The following is a 15,336-nucleotide window of genomic DNA, read 5'->3' as shown; positions in this document are numbered from 1 at the left end:
TTGGGAGGCTAATGAGGTAATAATGCTCCCTTTAATTGAAAATCATAAATTGATGAACTAGATCAGTCAAATTCTTAATGGAAGAGTTTACTAAATCATCAATTGGTTTTATTACCTAAATATATAATTGACAAAAATATTATGTATACACTAAAAATCAACCACCACCCTAACATTGCCTGCATCTACATATTTGTAGATACATTCTTGTGAATACGTTCTGAATATTTATTGCTTGCAATTAATTGATCTAGTAGCCAATGAATTATAGTTCAAATGGCATAATCTCTCTATATTCAATTAAGAGATTGCGGGTTCGAATCTCATATCTTTGATAAAAAAAAAATTAATTGACCTAGTAGTATTTTATAATAATTCAACAAAAAAGAAAAAAGAGACCAAAGCACATGTAGGTACATTTCGTGTTAGGCATGGCATTCCAGCTTTATTCCAAGAGGTGCCACATCCAATTGTGTATAAAATATTTTTTTTTTCCTTTTGTTACTTTTTATTTTGACGGTTATTAAAATACAAATTCTCGTATATAAAAAGGATTTTATGTAAGAGTGTCAAGAATGGATCGATCAAACTTAGGGTGTTCGCGATGCGGTTTGGTTCGATTTTAAGAAAAAAAGTCATCCGATTCGAACGTTTAATTTATGTGCGGTGCGGTTTGGATCGGTTTGGATTTGCGATTTTTTAAATAAAAAAAATTAAATACATATAACAAGTCTTAACATCAAATTTTAAATAATCAACAATGACATAAAAAGTCTTAACATATCTTAAAAAGTTGACAATAACATAACAATAGAAATAAAATTATAGGTTAGTTAAAATAAATAAATAAATAATATTTTAAACATAAAATATTTATTAAATAATAATAATACATGAATAATAGAAAAATGTATAACAAATTGAACATGTTATAAATATAATTGTAAATATAATAATAAAATAATAATATTATAGTACATTGTGCGGTTTGAATTGGATTGGATCGGTTATGAAAAGTAGATATAAAATCCGATCCAATCCAGTGGTTTGCAAAAAATAGAATCCAATCAAATCCGAATTAGTGCGGTTTAATCGGTTTTCGGTTTGGATTGAATTGGATAAGCGGTTTAATTTGGATCGGTTTGGATTTGAACACCCCTAATCAAACTAATGAAATCGATCAACAATTTATTTAGATAATTAGGATATCCATAAATTTTTCTCAGTTTAGACTTTAGATACTGAAAATTTATTCTTAGTTGTATTATTTACTTTAGGTAATAGCAGCAAAGTAATTTGCTGTTACATGTGGGTATCACTATAAACCCTTATTATTACAACATGTTCTCTTATTATTACAAAAGTAATTCATGTGCAGTTAATTTCATGTGAAATTGATAGCTGAAAGTCATTAAATAATTTGACAAGTTTTTAACTAAATTGTCATCTAACGACTCTCAACTATCAATTTCACATAAAGTCAACTCCATCAGCAATTTGCCCTAAGCAAAAGGCTTTTGGTTGTTGCAATCCAAGTTATCTCCAGGACTAACTCCCAATATTTGGCAATACCTTTTATAAAACCCGATCCGATCTTGGACCCGGGAATCCGATCCGTGCCCACATTCAATTCCGCCATTAATAATGTTAGTGATCACTCCAAATCCGGAGACTCGGCCGGCCGCCTTGTCCGCGGCCGATGGTGTCCATCTTCCGGTGATGACATCATGGCTTGATGGCTTGTTTCCTTGTGCTGTCATCCAAAACCATATGGCTGTCTTGAATGAAATAGTTGCATCTCTAGCCACTAAATCAGGGTTGTTTAGAAGATCTTGTCCTATAGCCTTACCCGCTGGCCCATAATTATAGTTGCTGAAAAAAAAAATTAATTAACACTACAACAATATAGACTATTTTTTAGGATTATTATGTGTCAAAAAAATTAAAATTCGTCAAAAAAAAATTTTGACACTATTTTAACTATGAAAATATGTTAATAAAAATTTTGTCAAAAATAGTATTTTTAACATATAAGTAATTGTAAAAAAAAGTTTAAATCTTATTTTGATAAATATTGGTCGTCAAAAATAATTTGTTAGAAAAATTTGAGAATATATTTTTTGTGATACTTATTAATCGTCAAAAATATTATTTATTTTGACATTTATTGACCATAAAAAATTCTCAACAAAAATTTTTAACAAAGAATGAGATGAGATCTTGAGACTGAAGAATAAATTGAGATTTTGAAGATGAAAAATGAGTAGTATGATCCTAAATTGAGAGCAGTGTGATGCCAAAATTGACGGAGCTCAACGAAGAAAAGGAATAATAGAGTAAGTTGAAAATAAATGAGTGTCAAAATTGAGAAATAATTTTCTACATTCAAATTATTCATCAAAAAATATAAAAAATTTGACATTTATGATATTTGTCAAAAATATATATTAATTTTTATACTTAACCATGACTGTTAAAAAAAATCATGTTAAAATAGCTCTCTTTTCTTGTAGTGTAAATATCATCATCATAAATACAAGAGTAATGTATGTAGGGAAAGATCAAAATTTTATGAAAAGAATTATTATTTGATGGATTCACAATTTGATAAAAATGATATAGTATGTTATGTAATTCTTAGACAAATAAACACCTCATTATTGGATTACTAGCTACTCTATAAGGCATTGAATTTTGTATAGACGAAATTAAAACTCATATGAAATAATAATAACAATAATTTCTTAGTTTAAATTTTATGTAATATTAATTCATTCATTTTTCACTAATAATAAAATTTATCTATAGGTTTAATTATTTAAATTCATTTTATATTAACATGTTTTAAATTATTTTCTAATTCAATATAATGTGCTTAAATAAAATTGGAGAATTATTTAGGTATAGGTGAAATTAATAATTATATGGGTAGATACATTGTTCAATGATATATAAAAGGTCAGAAGTTATATACAATTGTTTTTAAGTAAATTTAATAATTAAAAATAATTAAATAATAATTTACTTAAATATAACAAATTATTTAATTATATATATTTTTTTTGTCCACGGTATCTCCTAACCCGACAGGCCAAGGACTAATTCGCCGTGGATCAGAGCTCTATTTAGAGGTATGTCTCCGGCCAATAGGTTGCTGCATACATAAGGCGGGATTCGAACCCCCAATACTTACTTAAGCGGACGAATGAACTGACCACTCGACCAACCCAAGTTGGTTTAATTATATTATTTTTAACTATAAATTTCATATATACTTACTGAGTAAGTTGAATTGGTCCTCTGCCATAGTATTTTTTGCCAGAAGCACATGGCCATTGTTGGGAAGGGGTACAATAATCTGCCTGGGTATTTTCATTGATAAAGCAATATCCCCATGCATATGGTCCATCTGGTGCACTTGCCCATCCTCCTATATATATATATATATATAATATAAATTCAAAAGTCAATAAATTAATTTCATTTCATTTATGTTAAATGTTTGTTAGTAATTAAATTAATGTCACCTAGCTACCGACACCAATCAATTCTTGTAGTTCTATATATGCTTTTAAAAGATTGTGACTTCTTGCAATGAAGTTGATGTATGTGTAGATAGAATTGAAATTGAAATAGGTGTCTTATTATCATCATCTACATCTAAATCTAATCTTAAATATTTCAATTCCAAAGGAACATTATTATTTCGTATGTATTATATAACATGTTTTTTTTTTTAATTAAGCAACAATTATATATATATATATATATATATATATATATATATATATATATATATCATAGACTAAAATTCTCTTTAAATTCATGAAATCTAATTTTATAGACCTTAGTTAAAAGAAACAAGTTTCAAATTAAATGACTCAAGCAAAGTACTAAATTAAAGTATTTAATTTCTTGTAGTACTTATTATTATAAATACATCACATAACAAAAATGCGAATTTTTATGTTTTTTATTTATTTTATGTTTATTTTTTAAATAATAAAGATCTAACATTAAAAATTTTAATTATAAAAATTCTAATACTATATTACGAAATAATTTATCCTAAAAAGAAACACCAAATCTGGTCCCTAATATTTTTTTTTAACTTATTAACTCTTGTGTCAAAAAAAATAATATTAACTTTTTTTGATACAAAAATCTCATTGTTCTTTCGAGATAATTGTCAGGGATCAAGTTAGATTTTTTTTTTAAGGACTTCGTTGTTTTTCGAGATAATTATCCGGGGAAAATTTGGGTATTTTTCAATAATAATAATAGAGTTTGAAAGTACAATATAACCTGTGGTTTCATGGGAAGTTTGAGCCAAAAAGGCAGCAAGCTCCTTCTTCTTGGTGGCATCATCACCGGTGGTACCAAAGCCGCGGAAAGAGCGAGCGGCGGCGATGAAAGCATTATAGGAATAGAATCCGTTTCCCTTACACCGCGGATCGTTCCGGTACTTAAGCATTTGATCAAAGATAGAAGAAGTTATGATCCTACCAACATCACCACCACCGGAACCACCGCCGGAACTAGGTGGTGTTTTTGGTGTTGAACCTTTGCATTGGCTTTGGCAACCGTCACCGCAATAGTCATTTGTGTTACCACAATAACCAAATTTGCTACAACATAGGTTGTTAGGGCACAATGATCCATTTGCTTGTTTTCCACATTGTTCAGCTATGGTGGTTCCAATTAGCAATGTGAAAGCTAATGATGATATTAGGGTTAGCATAAGATAATAACTCATTTTTGTGAGTGGGTTGATGTGGAAGATTTTGATGTGTGTGATGTGTTGGTTTCATAGGATAATGAATCTATTTATAGGTGAGTTTTGAAAATGATGTGTATATATTTTTTCAAATTTGGCTGCTTCTATTATTATATGGATTATTGTATAATAATTTACAGTAAGAGGAGTGTTAGGGGTCAGCAACTTTTATGATTTATAGCCATCAAATAGTCATTAATGATGATTTTAATGGTGTGAGATTTTATCCAATGGCTCACTTTACTTTGCTGGTTACATGCTGGCCAGAATTTATTAAAGTTGCTGGTCCCTAGACTTTTCCTTACAGTAATCAGTTACTATATATTTTTGTGTATATTTATACATATTTTTCTAATTAAATAATCAATTATCAGAATAATTAAACATGTTAAAGAAAAATAATAATCAATCTTATTTAGTCTAATAATTTTTTTATAAAATATCATATATATATTTATGAGTGACTAATTCGTGGATAATTTTAAGTTTATTGACTTTATTCTTAGCATCATTGATCATGGATTATTAACATTCAGTTGTTTGGTTAAAGTGGCATAAGGAAAAAAATTTGGATAATGCTAGATAAACAAAAAAACAGCGAGAATTTATCTTATTTAGCATTAATTAATTATCGCAACAATTAATGAATGCTAAATAAGACAAGTTATAGTTGTTTTTGGCTGATTTTCTTTGATTACCAAACATTTTCGAAAAATTTTCTGTTAAAGGACTAATGCCTCTTTTAATTAAAACTTCTATAAATAGAGTTAAACCGATCAAAATAATAATAATAATAATAATAATAATAATAATAATAATAATAATAATAATAATGGATCTAGTAATATTAATTCGACATATATATTTCACCAAAAATAACATTAAAGAGTTTAGTTAATACTTTATCTGTTGATAATAAGTAACTATTGACTTGGATAAATTGATATATTTGCGGTCTATTCAGGCAAAGGAACAAGCTATATATAAGGGTGTGGGACATGTTTAATCCTAGGAAAAGAAAATAACATGCATATATTTCAATTGAGAAATGATATATATAACCTCTTAATAATTCTCTTCAACATTATTTGTCTAAATATCAAATGAAAAAATAGATATAAGTAACATTTCTTTTGCTAGGAAGATTGATTAAGAAGATAAATTAGCCATCCTTTGGATTTAGAGAAAAAAAAAATCGTGAACAAAACGAGAGAGTATATTATGATATAATATCAAAATTTTTGTGAATAAAAAATTTAAAATTTAATTTTTATTTTTTTTAAAAATAAAAATAACATAATACGAATAAAAATTAAAAAAAAAAGAAAAAAACTTAATATCAAAATCTTTATTATTTGATAATTATTATATATGGCGGAGGGTGGGTGTAGTCCATTTTACATTGAAGAAGTAAAAGCCAAATATAATTAATTGATGAAGATGAGATATGATCATATCAACAAAGGATAAACACAATCTTTTGGATGGATGCTTATTGTATATGAGTGCTGAGCCAATCGTGCCATAGTTTGCGGGTACAAACTAGAAACTATCTCAATCTTTATTTTTTATATAAAAATATATTTTTGATATCTCAATCTTTTATTATACTATATATGCTAATGAGTTATAGTTCAAATGGCAGAATCTTCACATACTCAATTAAAAAATTGCAGATTCGAGTCTCTTATCTTTGGTAAAAAAAAAAATCTTTTATCATACTATTGAAAATATTATTCGTCTATGACTAATTTAATTATTTTATTATAAAATGTTTAATTATTTAATTAAAAATATATAAATCGTATAAATATATATATTTTTTTATTTGATAACTGATTTTTAGTGTATATATCAAATATTTGTTTATTAGCATATATCATATCAATCATCTAAGAAAAAAAATTACATATTTAAAATTATTACTTCAAAATCTAAAATCCATACAATCAAAATTCATGCTAAAGAATTGTTAGATGTTTTTTTTATGGTAAAAACTTAAGTGTAGTTGACTTTACATGAAGTTAATAATTGAGAGTCGTTAAATGATTTGACTAAATTTTTATCTAACTGCTCTCAACTATCAAATTCACATAAAGTCGAGTGTACTTGAATTTTTACCTTTTTTTTTTTTTATTGTTATCCGAATTTATCCGTTACAACATTTGGAAAAGTAACTAGTTTCTTTTGCCGTGTTCTAAGGGTGGAAGTGGAAACTCAGAGTCTTTGAATTTTCTTAGGGTTGAAACTTGAAAGTAAAGTTGTGTAGCTCTCAATTCCTTATTTCCTACGTAACCAAAAATGAATAAATTTTACTAAAAATATGACACATTCAAAATTGTTGAAGTAATCAACGACCATTTTCTAATTTATATATATAGATCGAGATAGATAGATAAATACATTGCTTCTCTTTTATTTATTTTTTATTTTTTGGTCATGCCATATGTTTTAGTATTGCTGTTGCCTTATTGTTGCAATAGCGTGTGTAAATCTAAAACCGTACAAGTGAATACTCAATATAATATATGATGTGAAATCCTATTATTTAATCAACCCAATAAAAATATATGTAATTTCTGACAATTTTGGCCTCTAGAAGCTAAGATAAAATCTCCAATTGAGCATGCCTAGCTAGCTTATACAACAAGAAGTCGTACCCTCATGATTGATGATTGACTAAGGAAAAAAAAGTATGGCTTGACAAGATTTAAAAAAAAAAAAAAAAAAAGAAGTGCCTTATTACCATACTTTAAAATTTAGAAAAACATGTGAGTGGAAGACCTTGACAAAAGATTGGGACTTTTCTGGATGATTGCATGAGCTCTACGGTTGATAAAATTCAAGATCTTAAATGTTGTTTATAGATATTTCTACTTTTGTATATTAACGATTTTATTCATCATTTTTAATGAATAAATCTTATTTTTTATTAAATAAAATTTATTACAAAAAACGTGTAATTTTTTTTTTTTTTGGTAGTAATCAAATAACATATGCATTTGTCTCTCAAATAATGTATAAATTTTTAGTGATATGAGATTCATGTAATTATTCAATTTGGTCTTTAAGATTCTAATTTCACTATATTAGTTCTCTAAATCGAGTTTCAGACACCATAGTAATTTCTAAAATTTTTTTTGGTATTCACTTAGCTGTCAGAGTATTGATGTAACTATCTTTTATCACGTTGGATTGTTCTAATTTAATCCTTTCCTAATTATATAATTTTAGATCATTTACAAACGTTTCAGATTGTATATTTTTTTCTTTCTCTTTCTCCTTTTTTTCTTCTTATTGTTATTGAAACATTCTGATCATCTGTAGTAAGTTGATGTTGAAAAACTATGATGGGAGGTGGAGGTACTATTGCAGGTAGTTCTATCCGGTCCCTTTTAATGAGTAATGGGCAAATTTATGGGAGGTCAGTGCGAGTGCCGAAATGATGTGGTTGTGGCTTTCATCCTATTTTGTGATGATCTGGGACAGATTCGAATTCAAACAAAATTTTTTATTATTGTTCTAATTATAGTATAAGCAAAAAAAGTTAGTTCTCTATGTTGATTTGTTAGTTTTTTCCTGTTTTTTAAGCATCTTTTAATTTTTGGTTGATTTCAAATAAGTGATGTGGATTATTTGTGTGAGTGAATATTGAACAAGAGGAAGGCGGAAAACTAAAACCTAATAGTCAGAATGGTAAACTGAAAATGAACTTTGTTTGATGGAGACTTGGGAAGTTGTAAAATGATGTTAAGAGTAAAAAAAAAGGAAAAGTATAGGGTACCAACATATTATCTGCCAATTTGTTGCCAACGATAATTAATTATTATATTTTAAATACATATATAAAGAGACACATCCAGAAAATATATCTATGAAGACACTTCTATTAAACACAACCATAAAAAAATATTTTTATTAAACACATCTACGAAGACACTTTCATAAAACAAAATTATAAATAAGAGTTGGCAGAAGTTGGCAGATATGCTGTTGGTAACGTAGCGGGACCGGAAAAAAATTATTATTCATTTGGTTGTTTTAATTCTATTTTTAATAGTAGCGTTCTTTGTAGTGATTTTATGTAAAGTGTGAATGAAATTTATTGTTGGTCAATCTATGTAATGAATGTATTATATGAACTTGATATGAGAGATCATTATTATAGTAAATAAGGGCATCGAGAAGCAAATTAGATAATTATATAAATTTCAGGGATCACTATAAAAATTTATTCTTCAAATACTACAAAAATAAAAGATACAACTCTTTATTTCGTACAAAAGATGACATACAACATTAGAAAATCTCGATAATAACCCCTAATCCCAATGGACAACACTAGGGTTTATTGCAAAAAACACTGAAATTAAAGCACGGATAATGTTAATTACTTAGACAACTTGCTTAATTAACAAACTATTACCAAATGATGCTTGGTTATAGCAATCTAAGTTATCTCCTGTGCTAACTCCAAATATGCCACAATATCTCTTGTAAAATCCAATCCGATCTTCAACCCTAGCATCCCACCCATGTCCACACTCAACTCCACCGTTAATTATGTTGGTGATCACGCCGTATCCAGGTACCCGGCCGGCCGCCCTGTCAGCATCGGACGGTGTCCATCTTCCGGTGATAACATCATGGCTTGATGGCTTTTTCCCTTGTGGAGTCATCCAAAACCATATGGCAGTCTTGAATGAAATTATTGCATTTTGGGCAACTAAATCAGGATTGTTGAGAAGATCTACACCAATAGCTCTACCTGCTGGCCCATAATTGAAGTTGCTGTAGGATATTAATTTAAAAGATTATTAGTAACATCATGTATAACATGTGACATTAACAATGTAAAACACCATAAGTTATTTGCCTTTTTATTTTTTAAATACAATTATTTGACAAAATGATATAGTAGTTGTTACTAATCTTAAACAAAGGATTGGAGACAGAGACCTTATTTGGGTGAGCTTCTAAGAAAAAAATTTTTTTGAATTATTTTTTTTTAAAAGATCTTATGAAAAAGTAAAAGTAATTTTATATTTGGATATCTCATGCAAAAAGATTTTTTTATCTATCAATTATATTTGGGTATAACAACATAAAAGTACTTTTTTGTTTATTTATTACATGAAAAATATCTTTTTTTTAAGGAAAAAAGATCTTTTAAAAAAAGATGTAAATTACAGCTTTTCAAAAAGATCTTTTTTTAATTTTTCTAGTACTTTTACTTTTACTACTAGAAATTTGCCAAACACACTAAAAAAATAAAAAAAGATCTTTTTTCATTAAAAAAGATATTTTTTAATCAAAATAATGGCGCCCAAACAAGCACAGAATTTAGTAGAGTATGATAGGATTTAAGTTTTATTTTAATTCTATTTGAAATAGTAAGATACCTCAAAAATTTTATTGTATATTATTTACGAATTTAAAATTTTTTTACTCGAACTCTAACCTAGTACTCGTAAAAATAACTCTCCCCCAACTCAACCCATCTAATTAATTTTTTAAATAGAATTTAAATCTACGATGAATTAATTCTTAGCATATCAAACTAAGAGAATACTGAAAAAAAAAAAAAGTACTAGTAATTAAATATTATTTTTGTATATTTGACAATAATATATCTAACTTGATAGTCCAAATTTAAAATAATAATAATAATAATAATAATAATAAAATTGGTACGGTGCATAGTATAGTAAATAAACTTACTAAGAGATTTGGATTGGTCCTCTTCCATAATATTGTTTACCAGGAGCACATGGCCACTCATTGGAATTAGAACAATAATCGGCATGGTTAACTTCCTCCAGAAAGCAATATCCCCAAGCATATGGTCCATCAGGTGCACTTGCCCATCCGGCTCCTCCTATATATTTTTTTAATTTATATTTAAATAAAAAAAGCTCACTTCGTTTACCAATATATATATATAATAAAAACTAAAAAGCTCAAAACATTGCCTTGTGACCACTGCTTGAATGACAGTATGTACCTGACATCTTGAAATAAACTAAGATTCATCCGTGATCCATGCGATAATAACATCATCTAATAGATTTACTATTTTTTAAATCAAAGACAGCAACATCATCTAATAGATTAACTATTTTTTAAATAAAAAATGTTATCTATACACTAAAATCAGTTATTAAAATCAGCCACCAATATATTTGTATATAAATATATGTATAATTTAATTTATTTTCAATATATATTTATATTCTAACATGTATTTTATACAAATAATTACTTTTAGTAGCTAATTTTAATATACATGTAACATTGATTATAAATATCTTGCACCTTAGCTTTTCGATAATTAAAGGATTTTTTTTTTTAAATATAAGCTAAAATAATCCATAGAGGCAGCAGTAGATTAGCTTATTGAAGGGGATGTTTGTCGTCTTCTTAGTAATAGTCACATATAAAACTCCACTAAGATTTTGTGAACAGATCACGAAAAATACTGGGTATATTAAAAATTAATTATTATATATTCTTTTTTTACTGTTATTGAATCTTGACTACTATTAACAGAAAATTTATCTAATTTAAAAAATTATGACAGTGAGATTTAAAATACAAAAATATTACGTATATATTAAAATTTATCGTTAAATTAATCATCATATATTGTGTATAAATATGTATATTAATATATATTCTATATGAATAGTTAATTTTATTAGAGATATAATCATTCATATGTCTCTTTTTATTTATTTAATTTTTTTAAAAAAATAATTTCACGACAAATTTAGTAATTAATATTTGTTATACACTTAAGATCAGATGATTGTTTTAAATGTTAAAATAAAACCATTTTAATAATAATAATAATAATAATAATAATAATAATAATAAGAAGGTTTAATTACTCTGTTGATCCTTATAGTTTCGTAAAATTTTTAATTAGGTCCTTATACTTTTTTTTCCTTTTAATTGAGTCCTTGCACCAATTTCTTTTTAACTAGGTTCCTACACTTTTTTTTCCTTTTATTTAGGTCCCTATACCAATTTTTTTTAGTTGAATTCCTATAAACTTAAGTCAATTACTACCAAGAAGAACTTAATTGAAAAAAAAATGAGTACAGAAACCCAATTAAAAAAAAAATATAAAGACCTAATTGAAAATTTCACGAAACTATAGAACCAACCAACTAATTAAACCTAATAATAATACCTGTGGTTTCATGAGAAGTTTGACCAAAGAAAGCAGCAATCTCCCTCTTTTTGGTGGCATCATCACCGGTAGTACCAAATCCATTAAAAGATCTAGCAGCATTAATAAAAGCATCATAGGTATAGAATCCATTAGCATGACACCTTGGATCATTTCGGTATTTAAGCATTTGATCAAACATAGAGGAACTAATATAGTTCGAAATGTCACCACCACTAGGTGGTGACGGCGTCGGCGTCGGCGGTGTTGGTGTCGGTGTCGGAGAATCTTTGCATTGGCTTTGACAACCATTGCCCACTAAACAATAATCATCACCGGTACCACACCAACCCCACCGGCTACAACACAAGTTATTAGGGCACAATGCACCACCACCTTGGCTACCACATTGTTCAGCTGTGCCACCATGTAACAAAAATAATGTTAATATTAATAGGCTTAGCATAAGATTAAGAATAATTTTGGTGTAACTCATTTTTATGAGAGTAGTGTGAAGATGGTTTAATTTGATACAAATATGTGTGTGGTGGTGTATTTGTGATGTGTTAGTTTCATTAGGGTTATGAAGTATTTATAGGTGAGTTATCATAGGATGATATTATTTGTTTAATTTTATGAACATGGGCTGCTTCCAACACTTGGAAAAAAACAAGGGGGAGTGGCTGCTTTTTCACTTGATGTTTGTTTGTATCTGAATTTGTTAATTTTGTAAAATATTATTAATGTAATAATGCAGACAAAAAGAGTATCTTTTGAATCATTAATTTGTTTTCAATTATCACTATTAAATATATTTAATTATTTTAAAAAAATACATTTTTATAGTAACTAGTTGTGAAAAAAGACTCAACAATCAACATACATATTTCAATGGTTGTTTTATATTAAAAATAATTTTTATTGACCTTTAGGTATTATAGTCTAGAAATGTTCATCGACAAGATCAGATCAGGTTTAAGTAGATTTAGACACGACTCTAAAAGATTGTCGAATTTATTTTGACCCCAATTCAAAAGTGATACAAAATAAATTGGATTAGATTTGATGTAAAATTAATTTATACAAATTTATAAATTTTATATATTAAAATAATATAATTTTATTTTTAAAAATTATATTTAACAAATATTATATTATATTTATAAAAAATATTAATTAAAATATAAAAACTATAATATGATATTACTAGTTGTATTTTAAAATATATTTTTTTATTATAAAAAAATAATTTCGGACCGAATCGAATAATCTAATCCAAAAATAATACCAAATAAAAATAACAAATTTAAACCCGACAAAATTATACTTCGCATACAGATCAAATTTTAGATGTCGAATCTTAAACATTCCTATTCTATATGTATTAGTTATGTACCATTAAAAAGAATTTTCGACAAAAAGTATTTTTATGTGGCCTGATGGGTGATGAGCAATAATGAGAATGGCATAGAAAGTTAATTGACAGTATGCGTTTCAAGGTGTTAATCACTGTTGTTTATTGAATTCTAGTAAAATTTTTTAAAGAGGTGTTTATAAGTACAAGTTTTTTATTTTGTGTTTGATAAATAAAAAAGATAATGTACTTATATTTGTAATTTTTAAAAGATCGTAATACTTTTGAAAATAATTAAAGTAAAACTTTTTAAAATTGGCTTATACTTTTCAAATTTTAAAAAACTAATATAACCTCGTATATTAACTAATTTTTAAATTTAATACTATATTTTTTATAATATTTTTAAATTTTAAAAGTTATTTTACTAAACGTAATTGTTATTATTTGTATTTATTAAAAGTCATTTTTAATTTAATTTACTAAATATAAATACTACCCTTTTTAAAAAGTAAAAAGTTTACTAAACTAAATCTAATTATGGTTGAAATAAAAGGCCAAAATTAGGGTCAATTTTCATCAATTAAGAAAAACTAAGGGATCGTCGATCTAAGCCATTAGATCTTATTAACTAAATAACTAAGATTAAAAATAAATAAATCTTTCTATTATAATTTATTTTGCCATTGGCCATCACAGTTTAAACTTATAAATGATCTAAACGGAGGTCGCAATTCATAATTAAAATTAGACTGTTGTTCATCATTAAAAGTCTTGATTAAATGATTGTATTGTTTAATTTCTGTTTCATCTTGAATCATACGATTGTCACATTTTGATTTACATCTCTGCACTTCTTTAGGGTGTCAAACAAATTTTAAAATTTTCTAAAAAAAAGTAGTATTAACTAATAAAGCACCATATTATTAAAATTTAGTAGAAATATCGATAAATCAAAAGCTTTAATTTTCTCTTTATTAGTAATTTTTTTAATATTACAAATCACTTAAAAGTTTTTTTAAAAAAAAAAGGTGATTTTACGGTAATCATAACACTTGTTTACATCATGATTTCTTATAAAATAGGAGCAATTTTTTTTTAAACAATTAAATACCATAAAAATATGACTCTCAAATGGAAAAACATAAAAGATACAACCATTTATTTCATATAGAAAATCACACATCATACACGCCTTAACAAGCTAAGCAACAAACATGAAAATAAAATTACATGACAAACTCAATAACAACCCTAATTCCAATCCACAACACTCGTAATAATCTTTTCTTAATTAATAAGTCAACCACACCAGTAAAAAGTAGTAATAACTTCACTAATGCAATTATATAGGTGGTAAAATCATTATATTATAGAACATTAACAATTTTATTTCCGTGGCTAAACCGTTTATTTCTTGTAGTGGCGCTTGCAATTATCACGAGTTAGCAATTTGGATGCCTAAATTAAACGACCTTTGGTTGTTGCAATCTAAATTATCCCCAGGGCTCACTCCCAACAATTGGCAATATCTCCTAAAGAATCCGATCCGATCTTCGACCCGAGCATCCGGCCCATGCCCACATTCAAGCCCACCATTGATTATGTTTGTGATCACACCATATCCGGGGACTCGACCGGCCGCCCTGTCAGCATCGGACGGCGTCCATCTTCCGGTGATAACATCATGACTTGATGGCTTGTTTCCTTGTGGTGTCATCCAAAACCATATGGCAGTTTTAAATGAAATTACTGGATCTGTGGCCACTAAATCAGGATTGTTAAGAAGATCTACGCCAATAGCTCTACCAGCTGGTCCATAATTGTAGTTGCTGTAAGATTTTAATAAAGGTTAGTAACATCACATTATCATATTAACATGTCACACATTGACATACAATATCATATTACACATCTATATATATTAAATAAATTATTTGCATAATTTTATATAATTTAATTTAATATCTCTCTATATATAATAGATAGATAGATAGATATATATTCAATTTTATATGTGACAAAAAAATA

At 27.0% G+C, this 15,336-nt stretch overlaps 2 protein-coding genes and 1 pseudogene across 2 annotated transcripts; all 3 read right to left on the bottom strand.

Annotated features, from left to right (window-relative positions):
• Window positions 1–1,233: 1,233 nt before the first annotated feature.
• On the bottom strand, window positions 1,234–4,825 carry LOC107622096 (endochitinase-like). Its single transcript, XM_088502741.1, has 3 exons — window positions 4,306–4,825; window positions 3,280–3,430; window positions 1,234–1,872 (listed from the first exon to the last, which is right to left on the bottom strand). The coding sequence occupies exons 1-3, from the start codon at window positions 4,754–4,756 to the stop codon at window positions 1,503–1,505; spliced, it is 972 nt and encodes a 323-aa protein (XP_088358867.1). The 5' UTR covers window positions 4,757–4,825; the 3' UTR covers window positions 1,234–1,502.
• A 4,226-nt stretch (window positions 4,826–9,051) lies between these two features.
• On the bottom strand, window positions 9,052–12,498 carry LOC148578915 (endochitinase 3-like). The gene is made up of 3 exons (XM_088502738.1): window positions 11,973–12,498; window positions 10,499–10,655; window positions 9,052–9,568 (listed from the first exon to the last, which is right to left on the bottom strand). Exons 1-3 carry the CDS (start codon window positions 12,445–12,447, stop codon window positions 9,172–9,174), a joined length of 1,029 nt encoding a protein of 342 aa, XP_088358864.1. The 5' UTR covers window positions 12,448–12,498; the 3' UTR covers window positions 9,052–9,171.
• A 2,168-nt stretch (window positions 12,499–14,666) lies between these two features.
• LOC148578914 (endochitinase pseudogene) lies at window positions 14,667–15,137 on the bottom strand (annotated as a pseudogene).
• Between the last annotated feature and the right edge of the window lie 199 nt (window positions 15,138–15,336).

Source organism: Arachis ipaensis, chromosome B10 (assembly GCF_059453495.1).
Source record: "Arachis ipaensis isolate K30076 ecotype BB chromosome B10, ASM5945349v1, whole genome shotgun sequence".
Taxonomy (NCBI): Eukaryota; Viridiplantae; Streptophyta; class Magnoliopsida; order Fabales; family Fabaceae; genus Arachis; species Arachis ipaensis.
Note: the sequence above shows the minus strand (reverse complement) of the source record. Positions and strands in the feature narration are given on the sequence as shown.